Source organism: Cannabis sativa, chromosome X, assembly GCF_029168945.1.
Source record: "Cannabis sativa cultivar Pink pepper isolate KNU-18-1 chromosome X, ASM2916894v1, whole genome shotgun sequence".
NCBI classification, from domain to species: Eukaryota; Viridiplantae; Streptophyta; class Magnoliopsida; order Rosales; family Cannabaceae; genus Cannabis; species Cannabis sativa.
Window position 1 is genome coordinate 2,237,497 of NC_083610.1, and position 14,897 is coordinate 2,252,393.

The following is a 14,897-nucleotide window of genomic DNA, read 5'->3' on the forward strand; positions in this document are numbered from 1 at the left end:
CAGTTTGAACCTTATTTTCGGCGTGTTAAATTTATTCAAATTTTTTAAAATTTTGCTGGATGTCTTAAATAAGTATAATGTACGCTACTATAAAAAAAAGTCTCAAATTTTGAAACAAATAGAATTACATCAGTGTACCACTTTTAAAATAAATATAATTAATAATATAGACATATACAAAAATTAATTATATATATATAAAAACAAAACAAAAAAAAAGTATGCCGTGTGAACAGTGCACAGCATATATGCCGTGCACTGTAGCACACACGGCAATTTAATGTAATGTTTGCAGGTACCTTGGAGGAGTAATTGCACGGCATCACCAAATTTGAAGCCTCCTTGGTGATGCTGTTAGGAGGAAAATTTATTTCTCTAATAGAATAGTACTATTTTTTTTTTAATAGAATAATTAACTTTAATAGAAGCAAAGGGTTCTACCATTCTCAAACCAAAAAAATTAGTAAAATTTGACAAAGCAGCCTAAATAGCTAGCATATGAGTTGTTTCATTTAGAATTCTAAAGATCAAAAAAATAATAAAATTAGGCAAAATATCATGAATATCAAATAATTGAGTAAATAAGTGCATGTTTGACATCATAATTAAAAAACTGTTTTTAAAAACAGAAAATTATTTTTTAAAAACAATTTGGCTTGTTTGGCCTTATTTTTTGAAAACAGTTTTCAGAAAACAAAGTTACAAAAAACAAGAATTTTTTCTGTTTTAAAAACCAATTCACTTTTGGTCAATATTGTTTTTAAAAAACACTAACCAAACATGACTTGTTTTTAAAAATTTCAAAAACTATTTTTTGTTCTCATTTCTAAAATTAATTTTTTGAAAACAAAAAACAGAAAACAATACCAATCATGCTTTAAGCCTTTGTTATTTTGCCTAATTTTTGCAATTTAAAAAAGAATTGGTCTTGCCATCATGTAGTGGTGTTCTTAGACTCTCTTCAAGCGGTGCTCTTTTTGTTTTTTCTTCTCTTGTTGGATTATTCTTACAACAATGTTGTATTTTTGGACTAAATGACTAGGATTATATTACCTTCTTTAATGCATAAGAAAATTTAATACAATTATGGCATAAATTGAAATTTTATACAGTTGAGAAAAAAATACACTAGAGAAAGTAAAGTAGTAATGCTATTATCACTCTTAAAATAATAATAATAATAATAATAATAATAATAATAATAATAATAATAATAATAATAATAAAAATAAATAGTGATATAAGTATTTAAAGTGAATTAATAAATTCAATAATTTTTTTAGCAATATAAGTACATAATATTAGTAAAAATATAAATTTTATCCAATTTCATTAAATATAGACTTTGTTAATCTCTTACACAAAATACATGTAAGAGCCTGATAATAAATTATTAAGTCTAGACTAAAATATATAGTATAAGTTACTTTAAAATCTTTTAATAATAAACTCAAAATAGAATATGTATTAATGAAACTATTGACAAAATTAAAATTAAACTAACATTAGGTATTTATATCGCTAAAAAATTATTAAATTTATGACAATTATAAACTAAAAGCTAACTACAATTATCTACGAGAAATGCTAAAGAGTACTAGTAGTACTTAATACCCTCCTATATGTCAATATTACTATTGGTCAAACTAAGTATCGGTTCCCATAATTTTATATAATAACTTTTAGAAAGTATTGCTAGACAATTGCAATGCGATATAATGCCTTATTCTACTAAAAACTAATAAAAAAGGTCAATTTGGTCATTACACAAACCCAGGGAGAGAATCGCAAGAAAAAAGGCAGAGGTCTTTATATTAAAAAATAAAAATAAATAAAGGCATAGGCAGGCGCAGACAAAATTCAGAGAATCAAAAAAATTAAAATAAATAAATTCAAAAATAAAAATAAAAATAAAAATTGAAATTGAAATAAATAAATAAAAAAATTGGTATTGTTTTTGGAGGGAGAGATAGCTGAGCTGAGAGAGAAGAAGACTGTTTCTTCTTCTTCCCAAAACCCTTCTCTTTCTCTCTCTTCTCTCTCTCTCTACCCATGTTCGGAGCTACCACCTCTTCCTCCTCCAGGTCCCAAAGGCCTTCCTCCACCACCACTACTGCTACCTCAACCTTTCGCTCCTCCCGCAAATCACCGGCGCCGACCTCAAAACCCGCCGGACGTCCGACTACTCCTTCTACCTCGTCTAAGCAGCCTTCTCCTCCTATTCCGTCTCGGCTTTCTGTTTCACCCACGGCCTCGGCTTCTGCTCATACTCCTACTGCTCCGATCCACGCCATTGACCGACCTGATGTTAGTAAGGCTAAGGAGAATGTTACCGTTACTGTTCGGTTTCGACCTCTTAGGTAAACTCTGTTTGGATTTTTGTACTGGAAACTGTTGGTTGAGTAGTTGTTTAGTTGGTGTGATGAATGTGATTGTTCTTTTTTGATTTTGTGTAAATGTGATTGGTTGAACAGTGCTCGGGAGATTAATAAAGGAGATGAGATTGCTTGGTATGCAGATGGGGATAATACAGTGAGGAATGAGTATAATCCTTCTATTGCTTATGGATTTGGTTAGTCTTTTTCTTATGCTGAAATATATAATTTTATGGGTTTTTGATTAAGACAGTCAGATAAAGTTCGTAACTTTTTTTTTTTTTTTTTTTCCATTACTGAGAATTGGGAGTGGTGCAGATAAGGTGTTTGGTCCAGCTACAACAACTCGCCATGTTTATGATGTTGCTGCTCAGCAAGTTGTTTGTGGTGCCATGGAAGGGGTTAATGGTAACTTTTATTTAATTTTACTAATGTGAATCCCGTTTTCGTGTGGGCTATAATGTTTCCTTTCCCACATAAAATCTGGTTATGTTATGCTACTTAAGTTCATACATAACATACAAACATATGAAAATGATTTCAACTTGGTGATTTGCTATTTATGCAGGTACTGTATTTGCATATGGTGTTACCAGTAGTGGGAAGACTCACACTATGCATGTAAGTGACTGAGATCATCTTATTTGTGGTTTTTTTTTTTTCTTTCTGTGTGCATCGATGTTGGTTCTTCTATTTTCTTGCCCTGTTTTTATTGAACAAGGAATGATTAGGACTATGATAACAAAGATTAAATATCTTGTCTTGTTATTCAGGGAGAACAAAAGTCACCTGGTGTCATTCCATTAGCAGTGAAGGATGTTTTTGGAATCATACAAGAGGTAGGGGATTAATTTATCGGTTACTTCTCGTTTTATGTTTCATTGATTGAATAACATTTTTCTGGCCTTTTGTATTTTCAGACTCCTGGGCGAGAGTTTCTTCTTCGTGTTTCATATTTGGAAATTTACAATGAGGTCAGTCTTTCCTAACTTTGTTATGATCATCATTGTGATGACTTGGGGCTTTATGTTTGTTACAAGAATTTGGTTTGGTTTTGGATTAAAATGCTTGAGTTTATACAGAAGCTATAGTGAAAGAATGTGAAGCTGGTTTTAATCAATGTTTACTTGTTTCAAATTCGTGTATCATTCCACTTTTTTGTTGACATTTTTTTCCAGTACTTAAGTTGCGTTGAATCTATAGTTATACTAAACTGATATGTTTTCCTTCCTTGGTTCACTTGTTATGTTCAGGTCATTAACGATTTGCTTGATCCTACTGGACAAAATCTCCGAATTCGAGAAGATGCTCAGGTGCTTATTATTATTATTTTCTTTAACAGGACATAGTGCAAAAATATTTTATGTATGTCTATAAGTATTGTGACATTAATTTTTTGATGTAGTTTTCCATTATTTGCTCAGACTGTTATATAAGCTCTACCATGTTCATGGATTGTTGATTTGCTGTCATTTACTTTGGTTACAAACTTTATTTTCATTTTATGACCTGCGTCATCTTAATGTCTAATTTCAAGTTCGGTATTTCCAATTTCTAATTCATATACTGTTAATCTTTCGGTAGGGTACTTATGTTGAAGGAATAAAAGAAGAGGTTGTTCTTTCACCAGCTCATGCCCTATCACTTATAGCAACTGGAGAAGGTATGCCACCTTTTAGTTTTTATTTTATTTTATTGTTGTTATCTTTATAAAACAGAATATTCTTTATTTTTAAAGTTTGGCAACATATTATGCATTGAAATTTGTCTGAAACACATTTATAATGTGTTTGAATACGAACTTGATTTTTATTTTCCTTTCTTTCTCGACTGTTGTCACATTTCTCAACATCCCTTTGTTTGTAATATTAGTTCTTTTAGATTTTGTTTTGGTGTGTCTGTCACTATCTGTATGCAACCTTTTTTAACATTTTTTATCACTCCCATTTATGTGCAGAGCACAGGCATGTGGGTTCTAATAACTTCAATCTGCTAAGTAGTCGGAGCCACACTATATTCACCTTGGTAATCATGTTTAAATTATAATGAAAAACCTGGGCTTCGTGGATAAGAATTTCTTTAATAGCTTCTTGTTGTTATATGCTTTATTTATGTATTCTTTATTAAGAAAATGGTTTAGTTTTTAGTTTTTTCTTTTAGCTCCTTTAGAATGTGCCATATTTAATTGTTTTTATTAATTAGAACATCGTGGTAGCTATTATTTTAGTACATTGTGCAACAGCTATGGTTGAACAATAGAATTTGTTCTGAACCAAAAAGATAACTGAAGACACATAGATGAAGCAGTTAGAGCATTTTGACACTTTGGGAATTTGGAGAGATGAATATTCTTCTAAATACCCAACCACCTAGTAAAATAACTTTTTAAAGTAATCATCATATTTATATGTACCAAAATCTACCCTTAGAAGCCATGTGAACTTTCTTGGTCTGAAGAACTTACTGTAAATACTCGGCCACTAACTTAGTAAAATAGCCATTTATTTTATCCTCACTTTTACATACATGAATCTACCTTCAGAAGCCCATGTGAGACTCGAGCTCTTGGTCTGAACAGCTTGTTTTGGCCTCAAAGATTTAATATGAATATGCCCTTTGCAACTAGATTTTCTCCAGTATGTATTTTGCTTTATGTTGCCTGCTGACTTTTTGTGACAAACCTCTTTGGGTTGATGATTGTCATGATATGCACCTTTTTTTTCCTTTAAGCTGGTGATGTCTTTTGTACATTATTTTTAAATTTAACATTTTCATCCAAAGCCTTGATTTAGTGTGGTTTTTGGCTGATTATATTTTGTTGATCAAGGCACTAGATCTTGTATGCTAAATTCATATTTTATCTTGCAGACTGTTGAAAGCAGTCCACGTGGGGAAAATCACAATGAAGAAGATGTGACGTTGTCCCAATTGGTAAATTTCATTTGCCTTTCTACTTGAAAGCATAATATACTAATAGCAGCAGCAGCAATAACAATATAATTGTTGTTGTGTTGCTGTTATATTGTTATCATATATGATATTACTTTAGTTCTGAAATTTTCATTGGGTTACCCAAGTTCTATTCTAATTTGGATTGTCGTTGCAGCACTTAATTGATCTTGCAGGTTCTGAAAGTTCTAAAACTGAAACAACTGGATTGCGTAGAAAGGAAGGTTCATACATCAACAAAAGTTTACTGACACTTGGAACTGTAAGATCAATATCTCTCTGTAGATTGGTAGCCTAACTACATCTTTCTTCATAATTAGCCTTCATGTTCATCCTTAAAATATGCTGGATTGTTTGCTTGATTCTGATGTTAATCCTCTCTGGGTAGGCTTAGGTAGTAGTAATTGCAATATGTTGGGCCATATGGCTGGAAAGGAATAGAAGGATTTAGAAGAAATTGAGGTTAATTGGGGGAGGGGAGTTTATGAAATTTTAGCTGTTCTTCTTTGGGTCATTGTCATTGATTCACTTGTTTACAGGTGATCTCCAAACTAACTGATGGTAAAGCAACCCATATTCCATATCGAGATTCAAAGCTCACCCGTCTACTGCAGTCTTCCCTTAGTGGTCATGGACGGATTTCTGTAAGTTCATTGCCATATTTCATATTGTCTTGTCTTCTTATTCATCACTGTAGGGGCTTTCTTCAACTGTCATACGTTTCTGGCTAGATAATTGTATTGCTTATTTGGGAGAATGTATTGTTGTCATTGTAGCTTATTTGCACTGTGACTCCCGCCTCTAGCAATACTGAGGAGACACACAACACATTGAAGTTTGCACATCGTAGCAAACATGTAGAAATAAAGGCTTCTCAAAATAAGGTGAATGTCAGGTTTTTTATGTTCTTGGTAACTTGTTTTGGCAATTTGCTCTGAGACTGTTAACTCATTTTCTCATTCTTTTATGTTCCCCCTACAGATTATTGATGAGAAGTCTCTCATTAAAAAGTATCAAAGAGAAATTTCCAGCTTAAAGGAGGAGCTTCAGCAATTAAGACGTGGCATGATGGAGAATCCAAATAATGCGGGATCTACTCAAGAAGATCTGGTTACTTTGAAGCTTCAGGTTTGTGGGATCTACTATGATAACTCCTTTAGAATTATTAGCCGATATATCTAAAGATAGTACAAGTTCCAAGGTGTCTTAATATTAGTAGAAATATTCAGTCCTACAATTTTATTTTGCTACCCCCTTGAAGAAGTATTTGGTATGCTTTGTGGACTTTTCCCCCCGCTAATTGTTCTCTTTTATGTTGGCGAAGCTGGAAGCTGGTCAGTCTAAACTAAAGTCAAGACTGGAAGAAGAGGAAGAAGCCAAGGCAGCTCTAATGGGAAGAATTCAGCGACTGACTAAACTGATATTAGTTTCAACAAAGAATGTAATCCCAGCAAGTATATCTGAGCGGCCTGGCCATAGACGGAGACATTCATTTGGGGAAGATGAGGTATGTGATAGTTTATCCAGCAGTTAAGAACTTTGCTTATGAGTTTGCAACACATTCAGAGTCCTAAATTAGTAGCTTCATCTTGAGACATACAGCTGATCCTTTCACAATGCAGCTGGCATATTTACCAGATAAAAAGCGAGACTACGCAGTAGATGATGATGCTGGAAGCTATGGGTCTGAGATTCCTTTGGAAGTGAGAGATGAAGTGACTAGTTTAGATGAGTTGGTCAAAGATTACAGAAGGAACAAAAAGCGTGGGATGCTTAGCTGGTTTAAACTTAAAGTACCTACTTTTACTCTAATATATTTGTTTAGGGCTGATTATACTTAATGTGCTTATTGTTAATGGTTTGAACTTGCTACTTACCGGTATCATATCATGCATTGGCAATTAGATTAATTTTTTGGCAAGTAATATATATACCCTGATTAATCTCAAATATTATGTATAGAAACCCGAAAATACGATTGGATTATCATCAACAGCTGATAGTGAGAGCTCAGCTAGTGGGTCACCTGCATCTTGCTCTAAATCTTCCCAGAGAGTAATGTTTAGTGATATGAAAGATGGAAAAAGAAAATCAGTCAGTAACAAGGGAGATGATCCTACCGTTGTTGACTCGTTGCCAGGAAAGACACAGGCAGGTGACTTGTTTAGTGCAGCAAGCGGCGGTCGTTGTCTTCCTCCGGTAAGTTAAATTCTGTATGCTATTTTCGGTGCTATGGATATTCTCTAGAAGGAATACAAGCAAGAACTTAAATCCATTGGTTAATACAAGTACATAAATTGGCTTTTTATAGAATGTTATGTTTCGATTCTGTTGTCTAAGGCTGTCATAGAATACTTGTTTCTGTTGACATCACAAGATAACTTCGGTTTCTTTAGTTCTGTTAGGACATTTTATCATTTTGTTTCTTAAACATAAGAATCATAACACTAAGGTATCTACAGGAGTGTTTAGAGTCTTTAGGGGATAGAGTCAAGTATGGGGTGGCTCTATGGGAGTTTGATAATAAAGATTTTAGTGGCTCTATGGGAGTTTGATAGTAAAGATTTTATATATATATATGTGTGTGTGTGTGTATGTGTGCTTTCCTCTCTTGTAAGAATTGTATTTCATGGTCTTTACTATTTTACAGAGTTTGATGTATGAAAATTAACTACCACCATTATTGATAATGACCTTGCAGAGTGGTACTACTATTACGGATCAAATGGACCTTTTACGTGAACAAGTGAAAATGTTAGCTGGAGAGGTGGCTTTGTCTACAAGTTCTCTGAAAAGACTGTCAGATCAAGCAGCTAACAATCCTGATGATTCACAAATTAGGGTGAGCTGCTGTTTGATGTGTTGTTTTCAAGTATCAATCTAATTTCCCCACCTCCCTACTTAATTATAAAGTTCGTCTTCGCCATTAGGAAAAAATGCAGAAGTTAAAGGATGAAATCAGTGAAAAGAAGTTTCAAATACGAATTTTGGAGCAGAGAATGATTGGATCATTTGAGATGATTCCACACACAGACAGCATTGAGTTGTCACAGGTAATTTCTATTGGAATTTCACTTGAACAATTGCACCTTTTTGCTTTGTCTGTAAGAATTTTCTTTTAGTTCAATGCCTTGTATTTTAGTCTTTGTATTGTTGCTGAACATTATGGATCAATCAAGACTGGTTTTCCATGATTTCTTCTTTGGAAATGGAATTGGTAAATATTGTTGTTCTTCCTGATGTATTCCTTTCTTTTGTGTAGACTCTGTCCAAGCTTACTACACAGCTAAACGAAAAGACATTTGAGCTGGAGGTTTGTTCTCATGTTTACTTTATAGCTATTTAAATGATAACCCAATAAAATATAAGAAATGCAAAAATCGTTTACTAAGTCAATGTCTCTCTCTTGATTGATCATTCAAGATCAAATCTGCTGATAATAGGATACTTCAGGAGCAACTACAATTGAAGGTTAGGCATAAATCTGCAAGGTCCGTTTTCCTTTTTTCTTTGAGTTGCGGATTGTTTATCTTGTCTTCTTACTTTTATCAGCTATCAGAGAATGTGGAGATGCAAGAGACTATTCTTCTGCTTAGGCAGCAACTCAATTCGTTATCAGATAAAAGTACAAGTGGTTTAAGAATCATTGCTGGCAATGGTCTTACCTCAGCTAATGAAACAGAGCTCGGAGAAAATAGAATTGCTTCATGCGGAGAAGCTTATGCCGATGAAAATACACCAACTAGTGTCATGAGCTTGAACAGAGTTTTATCCCTCGAGGACAAAGACTGCAACAACAGTACATTTTATAATTCCCAAGTTTATGTTCAGGTTATTCAAAATCTCTTCAATTAATTCTTTTTCGTAACAGTAGAACTTAATATTCTATCTTATTTCATTATTATAAATGTGTGGTCCCTTGCGGTCAGCTCAGTCAGTTGAGTTTGCTAATCTGTGGCTTTATAACAGGCTGCAGAGATTGAGGACCTAAAGCAAGATCGTGTGCGATTAACTGAAGAAAAGGATGAGCTTGAAGTTCAGAATAAGAAATTAGTAGAGGAAGCGGCATATGCAAAAGAGTTGGCTGCAGCTGCAGCAGTTGAACTCAGAAACTTGGCCGAGGAAGTAACCAAGCTTTCATATGAAAATGCAAAGGTGACTGGCGAGCTTACTGCTGCACAAGAGCTTCGATGCCGATCAGCTTGTTGCCAGAATCCAGCATCAAATAATCTCAAGCAAAATAGTTTGAATAGAGGTCGAACTGATTCCTACGCTAGAAGACCAGACGATGATGTTATTTTCGAGGAGTTGGAGAAAGAACTTGATGCAAGATGCCAAATGGAAGCTGCACTTAAAACAGCCCTATCTGAAAGAGATAAAGTAGAAGATGATCTAAGGAGGAGGCTTGATGACGCGAAACGTCACGAGGAAGATTTAGAAACTGAGCTTGCAAATATGTGGGTTCTTGTTGCAAAGTTGAGAAAACCTAACAATAATGATGAAGAGTCATCTGAAGTGATTCATTCAGCTGATACATCACAAGCAAGAGTTAGAAATGGATTTGTACCATCTAATGGCCATTCTGATATGTACGATGAAGTCGGCAAAAAGTCTGCAGGTTTAGAAGATTTGAGAGCCAAGTATCAGAAAGAAAGGAGAAAATGCAAGCAGCTAGAAAGCCATATTTCCAGATTGAAGGTATGCACAAAGCGAACCCCATTTCGTACTGAGCCAGATCTAATTTGATAATTAATGTTGTGTAGCGTCATGTTTCTTCAGCTATATAGAATATGCTAACTAGTTGGTTTTTGTGGCTTTGACTTAATAACCGAAACCAAAGGTCAATAATCTGTCAGTGCACATATATTGTTAGGAAACTAGTTTTTCAAAGTAGTTTAGTTATTTCTATCTACTGTGTTTTTTTTTTTCATTGTTTAGATGCTGTAAATGTCCTGAGCCTCTTTTATATGTTTGCGTGATATTATTTGAATTTTGGTGTTTTTCATTCAAATAAAGTTGGTAGAAATAAGGTTTTACAATGTAGTTCTTTTATGTATGCAATATGGTTACTAATTCAATCATAAACTCGTTCTCCAGGGTGAAGATATTGCTGGTCTGGACGTGACAACTCTTGAAGAACTACAGAACTTCCATGTGGAGGCTATAACAAAGATTTGCCACGCAAAGGTAGTTTCTCTTATGGTTTATTTTTCGGTTCTTTTCTTACAAGCTTATTGTTACTGCTTCTGCACCATTTGTGAATCTATGCTCAATTGCCTTTACCGATTCCATGACGACTACTAACCGTTTATCTTCGTTTCTGCAGTGCCTAAATAGTGTATTGTAGCATGCTGAGGTTGACCACCGTACAAAAATTACTCCACTGACAGTTCTAACATTGCAAGGTTAGTCTTAATTGCCAATAAAATTTCTACATTGCAATAGACCTCTTAAAAGGGTATGTGGTGATTTATGCACATAAATATAAATCTCTTATGAGCTTTACTTGTTGGTTTTGCAGGTTTTGTTAACCACTTCTTCATCATTTTGTACAGTCGAGGAAATGTGACTAGAAATTAGAAAGAAACAATTTGTTTCTAAAAATGACCAAGGAAACTGTAATTTTTGCAAGAAAAAGGAAAATCCCATTTGAGCATTGACAGATTAGAATGCTTTGTTGTACATGAAACTTCCTTGTAACAAAAAAATTATGATCATTTCATTGTGTATTCGTATATATATATAATTATCAAACTCATAATATGTAATGTAGGTTATATTACTTCATATCACAACCTTAATATAACCTATCAAAAAGTATTGACTCTATTGATCTATTGACATGTATTTTGATGAACTCATTTAGACTTTATTTGCCTTCTCTTCTTCCTCTGTAGAACTACTTAGTTGTTTATTCGAAAAGAAGACCTGAAGGGCAGTTGCTCTCTGCTGCTATCCCAAAATTATTAGCTGCACATGATGGCTTGAGAATATCTTCAACATATTCACCTTCCACACTGTTTTTAAAAACAGGGGACAAAAAATAATAAAGATGAGAAAAGTACCAAATGAAAATGTTGAAAATAACTTACAATAATAATAATTGAAAAGGGTTCAAGATCAGAACTTGGGAAGCCTGTCACAATTTGCAGGTCCCCATCCGATTTGTTTCTTTTCGTTGTCGTAAATCACCATTTTTCCTTGCATCGAAATATCTGCAAAATATGTAAAATGATGTACCTGTAAGAAAGAAGCCGAAATGAGTAGTTTTTTGATCTCTAGTGATGGAATTTTTCTTACCTCCAATGATGTTTAGGTTGCCCAATCCAACCTCAGAGCCATTCAAGATTCCCAAGCATACATTTCCATATTTCTGAGAGGGAAAAAGAACCAGTGAGTTAAGGTCAGAACAGAAGGGATTTTAAAAGTTAAAACATGGTCGGAGATTCTCACCGAGACTATGAGATAAGACTCTGGTGGCATTTGCAGCTGAGCCTTTTTTGCGTTGGTAAAGCTTAGCACGAGGGGTGTGAAGAAGGTCTTAGCGTCTTGAACGGTTTTGAAGGCTTTGTTGCCTCTCCAGCAAAGAGGCAAGGAACGATCATCGGTTGCATTCTTGAGAGGCTTTCCAATTAAACTCTTTGTGACCTGAAACATGCTTTGCTACTTAATTTTCCTAAAACACCAAAAAATATACAAAATCAACTTATGCCCCGGCTGTCTGCTCGCTTACCAGGCTAACTACGGCGTCATAAGATTGGGAGTTCAAGTAGGTGTATGAGCTTCCACTGTCGAAAATCACATCGAGGCCTTTTAGTCCTGTTAGCTTTCCACCGAAGTAAAGCTCTGCTGGTCCTGATAAGTAGTAGTCTCTGAAAATACAAACAATTCAGTGTTGTTTCTTATGAAACTAATTCTTATTATGTTGCAATTAAGTTCTGTTTGGGAGCTTAGAATTTACTCACTCTGAAGGTTTGGCTAATATTGGTATCCATGAGATTCCTGAAGAAGGAACAAAATCGTCCCCAAAGAAGAGATAACCTCCTCCGCGCTCGCTTAAACAATGGCCAACTACATTTCTAGTCAGACCCATTTGAGTAAGCTGTGACAAGATACCGGCTTTGCCATTGCCAAGGCCGATAACACCAGCGGTTGGAGGTGGTGTGCCATGATACTCCTGATCATATCCACACCTGATATGAGCACAACAGTAACAGAAAATTCCATTATTCTTTCAAATTCAAAAACTAACACAAAATTTCATAGTAACTGTTGTTCATAGTCCTTACCCGAAAGCCAAACGAGGGCCAAGAGTTGAGCCATTTGAGAATTTGAGAGGAAAGCTATCCATGACCAACACACCCAAAGATGATCCATGATCAGCATAGTCTACTTTGTAGTCACATTGTTCGGTTGGCGAGTTGCAGGGTTGATTCCCCGGATATTGAACAGCCGAGCAAATTGGATCTGCGCAGCGCAACACATTGTTCTTCGGCTTATAAAGGCTATCACGAGGCTACAAAATGCAGATAAAATCCACCCCCTTTCAGATCAAACTTTACAAAATGAACAAAATACTTAAATAAGTTCATTCTCTTATTCTATACACACATTCAAAAATCAACTCCTCAAATAGTTTTCCTTGAAAAAGCAATGCAAAAAAACATTACTTAAAAATGGGTAAAAGAATAAAAAACTTAAAACTTCATTCTTTTATTCTATACACACATTCAAAAATCAACATGACTTCACTCCCTAAATAGATTTCCTTGAAAAGCATTGCCCTTTTCCCCTCAATTGAGTTTTTTCTCACTTGGGTTAATCCTTAAAAACATTACATTCCATTTTCTCTATAAAGAAAACTCTTAACAAATATCACTTAAAAATGGGGAAAAGAAAAAAGGGGTTAGATAGTTAATTGGTTCATACCTTTGTGCAACCAGTACAAGGTGCATCACATTGGACCCAAGTGAGGTCACTACCAGAATCAATATCAAAATCAAACACTTTGGGTGGATTCCCTATCTTTAGTGAAACAGAATAGTACCTGTCAAAACCCCAATATTCATATATTCAAATAAAGGTCACTTTTTTAATCATTTCATTACAATAAAGTTCAAACCAAAAAGAACAATACCCATGTTAGAAAAACATGAAAAGTTTAAAACTTTACTCATAAAAAAACATTACAAAAAGGAAAATAGCAGAAATTGAAACAAAAGAACACATACCCAAGTGGATAAACATTGCCCTGAACAGGTAGGATAACAGAAGTTCTTGATGAAACTGAGTTTTTCTTTGTGGGTGGTTGATGTTTGGCAGCTGAGAAAGAGAGTCGAAAAAAATCAGCAGAGAGAGACAGAAAAAAGAGGACAATGAATCTGATTCTATTCATTTTTTGAGTAATCTTTGGTTTTTCAATAATGGTCAAAGTTGAAAAACTCGGGTGGAGGGGATTCAGTCCTTTTATAGGGAAGAATCCCTGAGAAGCTTTCTGTGTAATTTCCAAATGGAAAATGGAAATTTATTAATCCCAAAAATTGTAAAAGAATAATGATAAAAAATAGAAAAAAAAAATGACAGATGAAAATGGATTGGTGAGCTGGAGTGTGAGTGACTAAGTTAAGAAGAATTGTAAGTTTTAAGTGGTGCTTTTGGTTTATTCTAGTTCTACATCAGCAAAAATCACACGTGGCATAATACACATGTGTGTTTTAGAAAGAAAAAATAATTTTTTCAGAAAAATAAAAATAAAAAATAAATAAAAATGATAAAAAAAATTCTACGATAGATATTTTGTGATGCACTCTTTTTTTGTTTCGGCTTAGAATTTTGTAGTTTAATTTTTTTTTATAGTGGTCTACGTTGTAGTTATTTAATATAGTTTATAAATTTTTAAAAAATTAAAAAAAAATTAATACACTAAAAATAGAGTTAAAATATTTTATTTTACATATTTACAAAATAAAATAAAAAATCTCACATATAACAAATTGTTTAAATTCTATTTTTAGCTAGTTAAATTTTTTAAAATTTTAAAAAATATTTTATATATTTAATGTTTTTTTTAAGTAGAAAAGAAGAGGAAATGGGTCGATTGAAAATTAGGGAGTCTTACATAAAAGAAAAAAAAAAAATAGGGAGAGTTGTGTAGTGAGTCGACCAGTCAAATGCGTGTGGGCAAAGGTCTATATTACCCCTTTTGCTAGAAAATAGAGAAATGTTAAGTTGTTTTCTAGTTTAATGAAGTTTTCTTTAAAAAAAAAAAAAAAAAAAAACAACTAGTGTCATATTATATTTGGTGTAATCAAATATTGATCACTGCATATTTTTTTAGGCTTTTTTTTTTTTTTAATTTTTATACACTAAAACAATTTTTTTTTATATATATTTTTACAGAATTCTACATAGAAATCGTTATTGCAACTGTCGTTGCAACCTAAATCGCAACAAAAAAATCGTATAGAAACCCACATAAAAATCATCGGAGAAACCACTTTAGAAATCCAAACCGTAAATTTGAAAAAAAAAGTTAAAAAAACAGTATATAGAGTAACTCCCCTATTTTTTTTA

General features: G+C 33.6%; 2 protein-coding genes across 3 annotated transcripts; one reads left to right on the plus strand and one right to left on the minus strand.

Moving 5' to 3' along the window:
* Window positions 1-1,840: 1,840 nt before the first annotated feature.
* LOC115707973 (kinesin-like protein KIN-7C, mitochondrial) lies at window positions 1,841-11,196 on the plus strand. Its single transcript, XM_030636098.2, has 26 exons — window positions 1,841-2,360; window positions 2,475-2,572; window positions 2,694-2,783; window positions 2,944-2,996; window positions 3,149-3,214; window positions 3,296-3,349; window positions 3,629-3,688; window positions 3,960-4,038; window positions 4,333-4,400; window positions 5,244-5,306; window positions 5,482-5,586; window positions 5,864-5,968; window positions 6,101-6,208; window positions 6,306-6,452; window positions 6,649-6,831; window positions 6,947-7,117; window positions 7,287-7,523; window positions 8,026-8,166; window positions 8,255-8,377; window positions 8,587-8,637; window positions 8,748-8,795; window positions 8,877-9,155; window positions 9,294-10,022; window positions 10,422-10,511; window positions 10,651-10,729; window positions 10,846-11,196. The coding sequence occupies exons 1-25, from the start codon at window positions 2,053-2,055 to the stop codon at window positions 10,669-10,671; spliced, it is 3,477 nt and encodes a 1,158-aa protein (XP_030491958.1). The 5' UTR covers window positions 1,841-2,052; the 3' UTR covers window positions 10,672-10,729; window positions 10,846-11,196.
* On the minus strand, window positions 10,947-13,980 carry LOC115707982 (aspartic proteinase Asp1). 2 transcript variants are annotated; one of them, XM_030636109.2, is made up of 9 exons: window positions 13,556-13,980; window positions 13,254-13,371; window positions 12,614-12,840; window positions 12,290-12,517; window positions 12,058-12,196; window positions 11,778-11,972; window positions 11,625-11,697; window positions 11,452-11,539; window positions 10,947-11,341 (listed from the first exon to the last, which is right to left on the minus strand). In XM_030636109.2, the coding sequence occupies exons 1-9, from the start codon at window positions 13,717-13,719 to the stop codon at window positions 11,236-11,238; spliced, it is 1,338 nt and encodes a 445-aa protein (XP_030491969.2). In that variant the 5' UTR covers window positions 13,720-13,980; the 3' UTR covers window positions 10,947-11,235. The 2 variants fall into 2 exon arrangements, with proteins under 2 accessions (XP_030491969.2, XP_030491977.2); XM_030636117.2 differs by having other exon boundaries at window positions 10,947-11,294; window positions 11,417-11,539.
* Window positions 13,981-14,897: the final 917 nt, after the last annotated feature.